Raw genomic sequence first — 14,448 nt, forward strand, 5'->3', positions numbered from 1 at the left:
ATTATCACTTCCCTGCGCTGCACCACAACCAAAGTGCTCGGTGGGAGAAGAAACCCTTTCAAGGTCTAAGGGGGGCATTTTTTCTGTAAAGCTGGTGGTGCCTCACTGTCTTGTTGTATGCAGGCAGCTGTATTGGTTGCAGGAAGGCTGGTCCAATGTGTAGAGCACTAGCCGAGGCCCTGGGAGATGGATGGTCCCTGCTCACCACAGACTGCCGGGGTGACCCTGACAAGTCACTGAGCCCCTCGTTCCCCATCTGTGAATGGGGATAATAGTGCCCTGCCCACAAGGCTCCTGGGAGAGCTGTGTCAGAGCCAGGCGTTACTGACGCTGTAAGCCATGGAGCACAAGACTGCACGCTTCATGCCGTACAGCCCACATTCTCACAAGTGACACGTGATTCTGGGGGCCCAGCTTGTGACACTGAAGGGCCCCACTTTTTAGGGCTGCGAATTAGACCCTTCTCCTCTTGGGGAATCTAAAGATAGAGGCACCCCACCGTCACTAGCACCTCAGGGTTTGTCCGCACAAAAACTTAGTTCACGGCAAGCCGGCAGGTAAATCCGCCACGTGCTAACCTGATGCACACTAGCTGTCAGTGCGGACCACGCTGCCTTGCACGAACAGTGTCCGAGTGCGCTTTAATCTACGCCTGTTTCAAGGCGAGGCAGATCAAAGTGCACTGCGGAGCATCTAGTGTGCAGCAGCGGGTGCATAAGGACACATACGGTCCGTCCACACTGTCCAAACCCCCGGCTGCCAGTCTCAGAGTACAGATTCAGGCTTGCACTCTGGCGCTAAACATAGCCATGGAGCCATTCCAGCTGGGGCTGGAGCTCGGGCTCTCAGCAGATCATCCTGTCTGCCACAAGGGCCGGGGGGGAGCTGAGGCTTAGCTCATTAATGGTCAAGCAGCTCTCTGAGATCTGTGGCTGCAAGGTGGTGGAGAAGGGTTGGGCACAGCACACGGTTACACAGGCCCTTCCCAGGCCTGCCTTCTAGCTACAGCACCTTGCGCATCTCCATTTCCCACTGCATCCAGCCAGCTGCCTGCCCACCCTCTCCCCACATGCAGTTAACGAGGCTTCACTTCACCACAGCCAGCACCTCGCTCGCCAGAAGTGACACACTCGACACAGCCTGTCTCCACTGCCTGGATGGCAGAACAGCCCACAGGCAGCCCCTCATCCGAGGGCGAACCGACCGGCGCTCTCGTCTCCTGGCATCTGACTTGGGCCCTGCTGTGCTCTGTCAATATCACCTGTCTAGTTTCACAAGGTTAGGGGCTAGTGGGGATCCCGTCCGAGAACGACCCCAGTCCTAACGCAGAACTCCCTACTAGGCAATGAAACCTGCATGTCACTGAGGAGTTAAAGCACGTGCTTTACACTGCCCCTACCTTTCCAAAGCACGGGCAACATCAAGGAATCCATGGGCCGTGGTGTTGTTTCTGTCCCAAATTACTGTCCTGGGAAGAGACGAAAGAGGGTGAACCCCAATGAACAATTCCCCCTCACAAGGCACATACTTTCAGCATATTAAAAGCCCAGATTTGTCCGAGCCGGAGGTTGCACTCCAGATACAAAGTTCTCTAACATTCAGCAGGGGATTGGCTCAGCCCACTCCAGAGAGGGGCTCACTGCACAGATTAGGTCAGATCCTCTAGCCCAGTGTCTCTCAACCTTTCAAGACCATATACCCCTTTCAGGAGGCTGATTTGTCTTGTGTACCCTCAAGTTTCACCTCACTTAAAAACTCCTTGAATTACACAACCAGACACACAAATACAAAAGGGTCACGGCCCACTGTTACTGACAAATCGCTGACTTTCTCATTGTTACCATATAATGATAAATCGACTGGAATACAAATATTGTACTTGCAGTTCAGTGTACAGTACATAGAGCAGTATAAACAAGCCATTGTATGAAATTTTAGTTTGTACTGACTCCGCTAGTGCTTTTTACATAGCCAGTTGTCAAACTAGGCAAATATCTAGATGAGTTGCTGCACCCTCTGGATGACCTTTGCATAACCCCAGGGGTGGGAGAACCACTGCTAAATCCAGGCCAGGGTTTAAGGATATCCTGTATGGCCCGTAGGCTGTGTTAGTCTGGGAGCTAGAAAACTCCAGGGCTGGCAGAGTCAATGAGGAATTCTCCTTATACAGAGCACAGGCCTGTCTCTTCTCCAGCACGAGGGACACTAAAGATCTGAACTGCCCCCAAGTTTTGGGGGGCTGGGAGCACGGTTTTGGCTGGGGTTTAGAATGGTGTTATTGGGCTGGCTGAACCATCCAGCCCATCTCTTTGGCAAATCTCTCTGGGGACTTATCTGGCCCCTCCCTGCAGTATCCCAGTGCCTCCAAAATGAAAAGCAGAGTGGTTCTGGGAACTGGAGCAGCCCAACACATTCGGGGACTTTCCGGTGAGCTAACATCCAGGCAGGCTGCTGGGCACTGAACGGGGTCTTAGTGAGGTCTCTTTGCTCCACAGCGCGTGGCTGCTGTGTCCGTTTCCAGCAAGAACCACTACCAGGCGCCCGCACACAGGGAGCAAGAGATGCTGCAGCGAAACCACCACCGCTGCCCTGCCAGGCAGGAGAGTGCGAAGTGGGGAGGACAACATGCATCTTCTCTGTCGTGCCAGCAGCACAGCGTGAACTCACCAAGGGCTTGGAGAGCCAGGCAGCTGCTGCACCTGGCTGTATAGCACATCCCCAAGAGGCAACCCCATTGGGCTCTGGTGTGATCACTCACCACACTGGAGGGGCCTGCCCTGCGGCAGACTCTGCGGCGATTCCTGCTGCTCAGCACAAGCAGTTGGCAGGTGACTGTATCACAGGCCGGATGAGCCACACTGCACAAGGGCTGAAGCCAAACTCAGGTCGTGGCATTTGAAAGCTCTGACCCTTCAGCTGGCATGTGCCCCAGGAGCAATGGGCTAAGCAGGTGTCCCTGGCCTGGGGTCGTTAGCTTCACCAATCTCCCACTGCAGAGAAGAGAGCCCAAATCGCACAAGAGCAGCGTCACCAATTCTTGGGGTGCATCATGAGTCTTGTGAGCATTGGTTTCTTTCTTAAAGCCCCCAGCTCCTGGAGTCATGGGATTACATCAAGAATCTCGCCTTGCATTAAAAATACATTTTTTAAAAGTCTCCAGCATTGGTGGTTGTGGAGAAAAGCATGAAAATGTGGCCTGCATGCCACCTACAAGCCCAGACTCCAGGCGCCAAAGAAATCAAACCCATGAGTTCAAAATCTCATGATTTTAAAGCCAATCTCGTGATTCCGGGGACCTGACCCCTGATTTTGGCAAGTCTTTGGCAATACTGCAGTGGGTAAACTCCAGGCCCCAGAGGGTTAAAGAATAGAGCTGAGAGACTGGGATTTTTCACTGCCTTGAGCAAAATGGAAACAGAAAAACTGCAATCAGAGCACACCCACACAGAGCCTGAAATGACAGGTGTGAATTAAACCCCACGGAGTTCTCTTGCTGCCACTTCACGAATGGATGAGCCTTAGCTGTGAGCTGGCTACAGACTCCCAATGCAGATTTCAGAGCGCGGGGGCGAACATCACGGGGTGAAGAGGGATCTTTTCCCTGTAACCCCCAGGCAACCCAGAGGAGTTTCCTGCTCAGGAAGGCTCTGAACAGAGGGAGCTGTGACTTTCCCTTCCCTCGCCAAGGGTGCAGATTCAGCCAGGAGAGGTTTTGTCAGCCGTTCCTGGGGTCAGGCTAACCCAAGGCCGGCAGACATGGCCATGCCGGCCATGAGACAGGTCCTGCCAAAGTGAAGTAGAATGCTGCACATGAGCTTAGAGAGACCCGTCAGGCCCATGTTTGCCTTGTTTTGATGTGCAAACTTCACCCTGCAACAGCAGTGAAATGTGACCCTGCTGCTCAACGCTAGGTGGTTAATCCCAGAATCCTCTGGAGGGGAAATGGCTCTCCACAGGCCACCTAGCCTCTCCCACCACCTGCCTGCAGGGCCTGTGGTCTCCCAGATCCACCCCTCTGAGGCTCAGATATACAGGCTCAGGACATCCTTGCTGTTGCTTCGGCAAAGGACGTCTGTCAACCAGTGCTGGGGGAGGATCAAACGCTGAAGGGACAGGGGCAGGGGCAGGGGCAGGGGCAGGGGCCTGGGAGGTGCAGCTAGTGAGCTGCATGCTGGAGAACTGGAGAGCCAGAAATGGGCACCCAGAACTACTGGCAGCCACAGCTAGATAGGGATCAGCAGTCCCAGCCTCGCGCCGTGACTAGCAAAACCAGTTATTAAGCTGACTTGTTTACTGTGATATCTACGTGTAAGGCCGAGTTCCCCCGTTGCTCTGCTTGGCCTGGGGAACGTGACCAGCCAGAGAGGTTTGCAATTCTCTCTCCTCAGAGAAGAAATGCAGCAATGAATGGACTGAGATCCCTAACGAGTCCTGCTCTGGATCGAGGAGGCTCCCCATCTCTGCCCCACTGCTGGGTGAAGGCAATTCCTCTGCCTCCCAGCGCCACTGGACAGGAGATTTGGAGCCCTGGGGCCCTGCAGTGAGAGCCAGTGACCCATAGGCACAAAAGCAGCGGGGAGAAGGCAGCAAAGCTGGAGGTCGGCGCCTGGCTAGCCCGCTCCCCTCTGTCACGCAGCAGAGTGGGGAGCCGAAGCTAGTAGCCATCCTCCAGTGAGAGTGACTGTAGTGGGAAACCTGCCCCACTCACGGAGAACAGGGGCAGCTGCCCTACTACAATCACTCTCACTGGCTGGAAAAAAGTTCAAAGCAGCCAAGCTGGGCTGATTGGGGAAGCAGCCACAGCTGTGGCCAGCCCAGTTAGGGCCCAGCTGGCCCTGATGAGAGGGCTGGTGGCCAGGAGCTGGGGGAGTCTCTCTCCCGTCCTGGAGGGAGAAGGGCCTGGCTGCCTGAGAGGAAGGTACCTGAACTGGAGCAGGGCTGGGGAAGGGCAAGGGGAGCTGGGGAGCTCCAGCCCGGTAAACCCCCAGGCTGCAGGCCTTGTTGAAGGCCTACAAATGTACTGGGGTTGCAGAGGGGCAGCCCAGGGATAGGCAAAGGCAGCAGGTCCAGCCCCCTTGCTCATGATGAGTGGCATTTACAGACTGCAGCCTGCTCCAGGGAGCGGGGGATAGATGACAACAGTAGCCACTGAGGCAAGGTGGATGAGAGGGTTGGGGGTTCCCCTGGGAGGAGACACCCAGAGCGGGGGTACTGCAGAGGGCAGAACCCAGGGTAAGGGGTACCAGGGTCCGGGAGGGCCATGGGGGACAGCGGCAAGTGAGACATCGGCCTGCGGAGGGTGCTCTTGGCTGGAATCGAGCTAGTTCCCAGGACAACCAGCAGGAGGCGCCACACCAGTGAGTCTTGCTTCGCTACAGTGACATTGCACCTGGGCGGGCATGGCCAGCTGGGCTGGGAGGGGAAAAGGGCACTCGCTCTCCACAGTACGATCCCTTAACACCCACTCGGGGCTTCCCTCACTGCAGAGGAGGCTTCGGGCCAGCCACGGTAGATCACTGCACTGCCAGTGCTGGGGAGGGACAAGGACAGCGCCTGGCTGATGGGGAGCCCGTGGGCTCTGCAATGCCATTTCCATAGATCTTTGACTTACATAAAGAGTCCAGCCACATGACCCCCAGTGCCTGACGGGGAGGCAGGGCATGCCCCAGCAATGCCCCGGCTTCCTGCAGCTGCAAGCCCGGGATACCCAGCCCTGGTTTTCCCTTCCTGGAGATGTTGCTGCAGCTTGCAGCGAAGAGCCTCATCCACCCCATGACGCTGAGGGTGCACAGCACTGCCAGGTAATGGGGTAATCAGCCCTGACAGGCACTTGCCTTGACACTGAATTGCAGAGTAACAGACGGCTGATCTGCCATACAGCTGCCATGGAGGCTTAGCCATTATATAATCCAGGCATTCCCTTTACTCGGTCCTTCATTCCTATGGAGCACGTCGCCAATAATCAGCTGGTATTGAATGAGTATGTACAAACGGTCCATCTAAATGGGCACAGACTAGGGGGCTCAGCACTCCTTCTTAACACCAGCTGATGATTACACACATGTAAGCCTGCCCCAGGGCAGCATTCACAGGTGCTCCCTGCGCCGTTGGATCAGACCCACCCCCCCAGGATTTATGTGCATGCAGCAGACGTCGCACAGCCGCAGAAGCAGCTGCTCGCAATAGGAGAGAGAGAACTCTCTGCAGGGCTGAGACCAAGAGACATCGAATGGCTGCGAGAGGGAGAGGACAGCCAAGGGGGCAAAGCAGCTGTAAGCTATCCAAGTTTAATTCCTGGTCCACCCCAAACATCCCGAGTGACCCTGGGCATGTCACTTAGCTTCTCTAGGCCTCGGTTCTCCATTATCCCCTGGGGATAAATCTGTTACAGGCTGTGAGGTGCAGATACTACAGTGAAGGGCACCGGATAAGCACCATAGATAGAGATGAGACAGACGCAGAGACCAGAAAGGGGCAATAGGGATCCTCAGGGGAATGGGGCTGTGGCAGTGGGGGGAGGGGAAGGGGAGAGTACACTGGGAGTGAGGAGGAATTGAAGAGGGTGAAGAAGAGATGGGTGGGGGGACACCGTGTCAATCACACGTCACAGCTCACTGTACTTACCTCGAGGCACTGCTGGTGGCAGATGTCCCAGTGCAGCTGAGGTGCCAATGGTTCAGAGCCAGGGAGCGCCAAGCACACAGAACAGCCATGCGGGCGACAGAGAGGCCAAGCAGCCTGCGTGGGCAGGTGAGCAACGCGGAGAGGCAAGAACAAAGCCAAGGAGCATATGAGAACTAGGAGAGCTTGCTCTCAACCACACTGCTGGGAGGAGAGGGTGGGTACAAGGCAGGATGGAGGAATGAGAATCTGGGGGGGAGACAGGATCTGCCATTATAGGATCAGTCTCAGTATGTTTTCATTAAACAAGTGGTAGAAATTTCACCAGCTACTTGCCCTATTAAATGGAAACACCGTGATTCCTAGGGCTATTACACAGCTTAGCAAACCCCCCGAGGCAGCACGCTCCTCTCCTCTCTGGGAACACGGCCCAGCAGCGCCCTGCAAGAGCCGGCATGCTGTGCTGAGATTCAGCACTTACCAGCATCCGCCCGCCTGCCTTTCCCTTACACACGCACATACTCACTACCTGAGTTTTGTGTTGATCTGCAAGGCTTTGGCCAGCATCTTGGCTCCAGTGTCGCCAATGGCGTTCCCACTGATGTCCAACGTGCTGAGGCTGGTGTTACTTCCCAGTGCGTTCAGGAGGACGTTGGTTCCCAATTTCAGTCGCGATTCGGCCACGGACAGGGATTGAAGAGGCTGGAAGACAAACACCGGAGGGAGAAATGATCAGGTGCTGGTGCTGCAGAACCCCTTGGGCTTTACAAGGGACCAGGTCGCCCCCCATCTAACTACACAGACTGGGCCACCTGCGTGATGGGACCAGCCAGGGAATCCCTGCCCCCCCAGAATGCCCTGTGCAGCTCACGAGCTCTTTACCATCTCTGGGACGGGCCCATGGGCTGTGCTCTAGCTCTGTTGCCTAAAGGCCTTGGCAGCCAGTAAGTGCAGGGGACAAGCTAATGAACCCAAAGCTAGGGCCAGACCAAAGATGCAGAGGGAAGCACCTGGAAGTTGTTTGCATGAAGCCAGGAGCGGGCGGGAGGCCTGCAGGTAACTCCACCCTGCCCAAGAGGCCTCTGCTCAGCAGCCACAGCATTCCTTATGCGTGGGGAATGGCCAAAGCCAAAGCAGAGCTGTCCTCGGACAAGAGCACCTGGGGGGCGGGGGCAGAGAGAGAGGAATTTGTGAGCCCTCTTCCCTGTGCCAGGGGAAGGATGGTGACGTGATCCCTGTTCTGCCACTGACTTCTGTGTGACCCTGGGTGAGTCACTTAGCCTCTCTGTGCCTCAGATTTCCATCTCTATTGTGGGGCACTAGCCATGTCCTGCTTCCCCAGAGTACAGTGAGGGTGACTGGGAGGTGCTCAGATACTCCTGTGATGGGGGCCAGACAAGTATCTAGACAGACAGACATCATTTGGCCCCTACCATAGGCAGAAAAGCAGCAAGAGCCAGGGGAGGAAAGCACAGACAACAACGTGGGGCAGTCTGAGCCACCTCTGGCCTCTCAATCCTGCTGAACCTCGGCAGGAGGAGGGGGCAATCCTAGAGGAGAAAGCTACCATTCACCCACTAATAGCCTGACAATCACAGGAATGGGAAAGGCCTGTTTAATGGGATTTGGGCTGCACAGACCTTTTCTGCCTGTGGCAGCAACTCTGTAATGCACCAGTGGGTTTTCTCCTTCAAAGGAGACCTGCAAAGATTAAATAACATCAGTGCCCTTGCCCCTTTTGTGTCTCTTTGATGGGGGTAGGCCTGAAAGGGATTTCTTCACATTAGAAATTCAGGTCTGGTCTAGCCTGTATTCCCTGGAAGACTCTGTAGGTGCCTGGAGGACTAGCAGGCTGACAAGGAGGAGGAACAAAGGTGAAATCGAAGCAGCTGAGGCCCGGGCTACACTACAGAGCGAGGTTGTCGCAGAGCAGTTATGTCGGCCTCGCTGTGAAGTGTCTACACTAGCACTGCCACCCCTCCGGGTGTTACCCAGACAGTCCGGGTTTGGGCTCCTGCATCCGGGAGCCATTTAGGGTTGCCAGGTGCCCAGTTTTCGACGCTAAATGGCACCCAAACCAAAAGTCCAGTTACTGGCGCCAGGTCATTAACCCACATCAGCCTCTGCTCAGCTGGCGCTGCCTCCTACCCGCAGGAAGGCTCCTTGAGGGGATCCAGCAAGCGACGGGGGGAGAGGAGTTAGGGAGAGGAGCGAGTGATGGGGTGGGGCCTTGGGGAAAGAGGCGGAGCACAGGGCAGAGCCTTGGGGGTCCAGTTACCGGCCATTAGAAAGGTGGCAACCACAGTTTACATTTAAACTTCGCTCCTGCAGGCGTAACTGCTCTGGTATGTGGAATTAATAACTCCACGGCCACGAGCGGCAGAGTCAAGGCTGCTGCAGTTAGGTCGATGCAGCGTCAGTAACGCTGACATAAGGGTTTGGCCTCTGCCTGGCCTAGACGAATCTTCATTGCCTTTTCAATGCCCTGAGAAGAGGCCCTAGACCCTTCCAAACTGGTGACATTTTCAGAAGCCCATCACCTTTGTTCTGGGCTGTTATCCATCCCCCCCATGTACAACACACATCTCTCCTGCTCCCTCAGCTGTACTTTAGACTCTACCAGCTGTTGATTCCTTTCCTATACTCTCCCAAAGGCAGCCCGAAAAGCACTCATTTCTCAGCCTGACCATTCCTTTCAGGTTAACACCAACCACAGAGGGAGCGACTCTACGGAAGAGAGAGACAGCGACTCTCCCACATTCTGCACCTGAACTGAAACACAAGTTGTCTCACAGCTGGCCTGGGGGTTCTGGAATGAATGGGAACAATTCAGAGGAAACAGCGCGAACGGTTCAGTTACGGGGCTCCGGGCTGGCACCACAGCAAGCACTTACGCAGTCATCTTCCTGCGTGAGCTGAACAATCCGGTGGAGAACGTCAGCCAGATTGTCCCTGCGGAGGAGATGCAGAGGGGTCATTTGCCTTTCCCCATCGCACAGCAGAGCCTGATGCAGGCTCAAGTCAGCACCGAGCTGGGAAGTGTCCATTGCGGCTGGACGTTACACTGACTGCATGGCTCATCTATGCACCTCCCTCTCTCCCGCAAGCCACCAGCCTTGGCCTAGCTGCAGCCAGCCTGGGGCATTGAGCACCTGCCCAAGAGGTACTCAGTTACACCTCCCTGTTGGCTAGCCTAAGAGGGGGTGAGCACCCTGCTGTGTCCCTGCCCCTGAGACCCCAGGCCTCTGCATTATGTCCGCTGGACAGTAACCCAAGAACATAGGACTGGCAGGGATGGCCATTGAGTCCAGGCCCCTGCTAATCACAGGCAACCCTGTCAGATCATCCCCTTCATAAATGTATGAAGGTCCCATCTTCAAACTAGTTGGGTCCTTTGCCCCACTACTCCTGTTGGGTGAGGTGCTGGAACAGCCTCCTCTCTGATGGTGAGAAACCTTCTAATTTCCAGCCTAAATGTACGCCTGGCAGTTTATCCTGGTTCCAACATTGTCCTTAACTTAAACAGCTCTCCCCCGCCCACCAAAATATTTACAGAGCGCAATCAGCCCGTCTCTCAAGCTCTTTGAGTCTCCTCTCATAGGACAGGCTCTCTCCAGTCCCCTGATCACCCAACAGCCTCTCTCTGCACCTGTTCCAATCTGAACTGAGGCAGCAAGAGCTCATCCCCAAGCCTGCACCAGGCTGAACACTGAGGCAAACATCACAGGCCTTTGGGGCTCATGATAGTCCGTGGATATTCAGCACCACTGGGACTGGACTAGAGGCTGTGCAATCCCCGTCACTGGAGGGTTAAGAACAGGTTCGCCAAAACCATCAGGGCTGGTCTAGGTTTCCTTGGCCCTGCCTTGGCACAGGGGGCTGCCCTAGCTGACGTCCAGCTCTGTTCCAGCCCCACATTTCTATGAGATGATTCTGTGACTTTGATACCTCTGATTTATCAGAGCATCATCATTTAAAGGCCCAGTACACACAAAGGCAAATGGTGATTAACAACGCAAAGCTACAGTCTGTGCAGCAATTGCAGTAAATAAATGTAATTTGACTACCTGCAACACACCCAGTGTGTATATAAATCAGGGGTCAGGCCTACGCCTGTGAAAGTTCACTTCATAACACGCATGAATCACGTGACACTTACTTGGATTTGATGTTAAAATTCTTTCCTAAGGAGACATGCCTAATGGATTTGCTTCGGCCTATCGCCAGCACCAACGTGACCATGTCAGCATCAAAGCCTACGACACACAAAAGCAGCAATGACGATCCGTGACCAGTGTCCGGCACTTTGTGACTGCCAACGCCCCAAGGACACATGGCACGAACAGAGAGGAGCAGAGTTAGATGTGGCAACCGGCAGCCACGCCTGCAGCGGGAGGGTTGTGAGAAAAACCCAGATTTTGCTATTGTAGCACCAGATGCTGCTAAACCTTACACTGAGGGTGCATCCCCACCTCAACAGACCCACGGAGATCGACAAACTGCTCAGTCTGTCCCTTGGCCACCTCCAGGGCACTGCAGCCTTGGCAGATGGTGACTCGCTGGCACAAGGAGGCTAGTGCCCTTGCAGAGTGGATGGGTATGTGGGGGATCTCAGTGGGCTATTCCCCGGGAAGCTTTACCAATCCCAGGCTCTGCTTTCAGACGCCCGTGTTTCTCCAGGGCTGGTTGTTAAGCTCCTGTGCGGAGCGGAGAGCGCCACTCCTGCCTCTGCTCCTCCCAGGGTCCCTGGCTGAGCAGATGGAATAGAGCCTGGGGGAGGGGGACAGGCATGATCATGTGTAGGGCTGTGATGCAGTAGGGACTGTCTGTGTGGGGAGTGGGAGAGCAGGGGAGGACTTTAGGGGATGGACGATGCCAGGGCCTGTAACCTGAGCTAGGTAAGGGAGGGGAAAGGTCAACACCTTGACCTGGGAAGGGGGACAAAGGAAGGGAGTGGCAGGAGGGAAGCAGTTGGAATTTGGGCTTGGGGCTGTGTGGGCGGAATTCAGGGTACCCTAGCTAGGATCCAAGCACCCTGAAAGCCCAGAAGGACTCGATGGAGGGGTCCTGACTGTGCCTGCAAGCTCTGCTGTAACCTGTGTTCCTGTTGTCCAATAAACCTTCTGTTTTACTGGCTGGCTAAGAGTCACTGTGGGTCCCAGGAAGAGGGGTGCAGGGCCGGACTCCCCCACACTCCGTGACAAGGGCCCTTGCCGGGGGGGCTGCTCGGCAGCTGTGAGCATTCCTGCCTGCTGACGGAGCCCAGTTCAGCCAGTTCTCTCCCAGTGTTTTCCCTCCCGTCCTGAAGTGAAATGAGACGATGCCTCTGACGGCAGGGAAGGTGTCCACAACCCAGGAGATCAGCCCCTCGCCTTGGCAGCCATGGACACACACTGTCAGTGGGCTCAGAGAAGGCTGTCTGCTCAACAAGAAGCATGGCAGGGTGGCACAGGAGCCCTCCCAGAACCAAGAAGCGGGGCTTGCCCACGGGGAAAGCTGGCTGCCTCCCCGCCCAGAACAGAACCCCTTGAACGCCAACAAATGGCAGCCAGCCAGAATTCAAATACGGAAAATACAGCCAAAGTGACTGCCTTGTGACAAGCCAAGCAGGGCTCCATAGGCATGGCAAGTGGTAAAGCCAGCCAGCTCCAGTCACCTCGCTACTCGCCCACGTCCCATTGGTAGGACAAGGGATGCAGAGACTTTGGAAATCTTCCATCAGAACCGATAAATAGGGAAGTGCAACGGGGAGTTTCAAGAAGGGAGCTCCCTCCTTCACAAGCTCTTGACGACTTGTCGTTGCTAATTTCCAGTGAAGTCCTACCAGACCAAAACTCACACGAAACCAAACGAGGCCAGGAGAGGAAAGAACTGGAAACCCATCCCAAAGCAGAATGGTGCTGGTACAATGGAAACCAAGCTGCAATTCTGGAGCAATGCCCTGTGAGATCGCCACAACACTTGTTGAGGCGTCTGGTGTCAGGCCAGCAGGCAGCCAACGGGCCTGGTAACCAAGTTGGTCATTTTCACACAGCTGTCAGTTTGCTCACCACTGACCAGACACAGGTGGAAAATTACTCCACACAACAGCCCCATTAACACAGAATTGCTATTCTCTAAGCTGCTCCTGTCCCCCCCAGTGCAGCCCAGCTCAGAAGGAAACGGGCACATGCAAACTACCAGAGCAGTGCAGGAACCACAAGAAATTCTGCCATGTCAAAAATGATTTTTGTTCCTAATTGGAACAAAACCAAAGAATTCAGAAATCTGCCGAGAAATGCAATTTTCAAAAAAAACACAAACTTGGGGTCAATGGAAACGTTTGCTCTTGATTTCAGTAAAAAAAACCCAAAGCATTTGGATAATGTCAAAAATTCCATCGACATTAACATGCTCCCGCAGAAAGTTTCTATTTCAGCCAAATGGCATTTTCTGATAGAAAAACGCTCCACCAGAATGAAATGTACCAGGCCTAACTGAACCACAGCTCCAGCATGCCAGCCACTTGCTGCTCCTCGTGTTTGTTACTGCCCTGTGCTAACAGGGGCAGAAGACTGGCACCGAACTGAAGCAGTGGAGTCTTGGAGTACTGGAAGAAGTAGGCCATGGAAATGCAGAAGCATGGCTAGGAACAGCTATACAAAGAAGCAAGGGCAGGAATGGAGCAATACTGCATATAACGGGGATGGCAAACTACGGTCCACGGGCCACACCCGGCCTGCCAGCCAATTTAATCTGGCCCTTGAGCTCCCACTGGGGAGCGGGGTTTGCGGCTTGCCACACTCCAGCCGGGGAGCAGGTCCGTGGCCGCTCTGTGAACACGTGATGCAGTTCTGCACAGCTCCCAGAAGCAGCGGCATGTCTCCCCACTGGCTTCTACATTTAGGGGCAGCCAGGGGGTTCTGTGCACTGCCCTCACCCCAAACGCTGCCCCCGCACCTCCCATTGGCTGGGAATGGTGTCTGGCTAATGGAAGCTGCAGGGGTGAAGGGCAGTGCGCAGCAGAGCCATCTGGCTGCGCCTCCGCACAGGAGCCGAAGGGGGGACATCGCGCTACTTCTGGGAGCTGCTTGAGGTAAGCGCCACCCATAGCCTGCAGCCAAACCCTCCCATGCCCCAATACCTGCTCCAACCCTGATCCCCCTCCTGCCCTCTGAACCCCTCAGTCCCAGCCTGGAGCACCTTCCTGCACCCCAAATCCCTCATCCCCAGCCCCACCCCAGAGCCCGCACCTCCAGCCAGAGCCCTCATCCCCCACTCCAACCCCCTGCCCCAGCGCACAACCCCCTCCTGCTCCCAGAACTCCTAATTTCTGGCCCCACCCCAGAGCCCGCACCCATTCCTGCAACCCAACCCCAATTCCGTGAGCATTCAGAGCCAGCCATACAATTTCCATACCCAGATGTGGCCCCCACCCCCAGTATATAACCACATATGGCAGCTCAGAGAGCCACAGTTAGTCACCCCTCATCAAAACAAGTCTCCTCTTTTAAATGGTTATTTCTACAGCAGTTGAGGGGACCTCAACCTCAATCATTGTTCTGGCAGGGAGGTTATCTTGGCTTCTGTAGCTGGCAGCACACAGCCTTGTGCCAAGGTTCAGAGGAAACACTTCCAGTCACGGTGACAAAACTCATTGTAAGTCAAAGAAGCTATGTACCTACCATTGTCTGATAAATCCAAATTGCTAATTGCATTGGCATCAAAAATCAGATCTTGGATCACCTGGGCACCTGCCGATCGCAACTGTAAATGAAACACAAAACAGAACAAGAGTAAAAGGGAACATTCGGATTTTCACAAGCAAGAACATGACAGTTGGGAAAG

At 54.9% G+C, this 14,448-nt stretch overlaps 1 protein-coding gene across 1 annotated transcript in view; it reads right to left on the reverse strand.

The window, feature by feature from the left end:
* CARMIL2 (capping protein regulator and myosin 1 linker 2) overlaps positions 1–14,448 on the reverse strand; it is a 130,226-nt gene that overhangs the window by 68,754 nt on the left and 47,024 nt on the right. The window contains exons 19-23 of the mRNA XM_030581180.1: positions 14,286–14,367; positions 10,781–10,877; positions 9,516–9,573; positions 7,151–7,323; positions 1,400–1,468 (exon numbers count right to left, since the gene is read on the reverse strand). Of these exons, the coding sequence (XP_030437040.1) occupies positions 1,400–1,468; positions 7,151–7,323; positions 9,516–9,573; positions 10,781–10,877; positions 14,286–14,367 (479 nt within the window). The remainder of the gene's footprint in view (positions 1–1,399; positions 1,469–7,150; positions 7,324–9,515; positions 9,574–10,780; positions 10,878–14,285; positions 14,368–14,448) is intronic.

The sequence above is a fragment of the Gopherus evgoodei genome, chromosome 12 (genome assembly GCF_007399415.2).
Source record: "Gopherus evgoodei ecotype Sinaloan lineage chromosome 12, rGopEvg1_v1.p, whole genome shotgun sequence".
Classification (NCBI taxonomy): domain Eukaryota; kingdom Metazoa; phylum Chordata; order Testudines; family Testudinidae; genus Gopherus; species Gopherus evgoodei.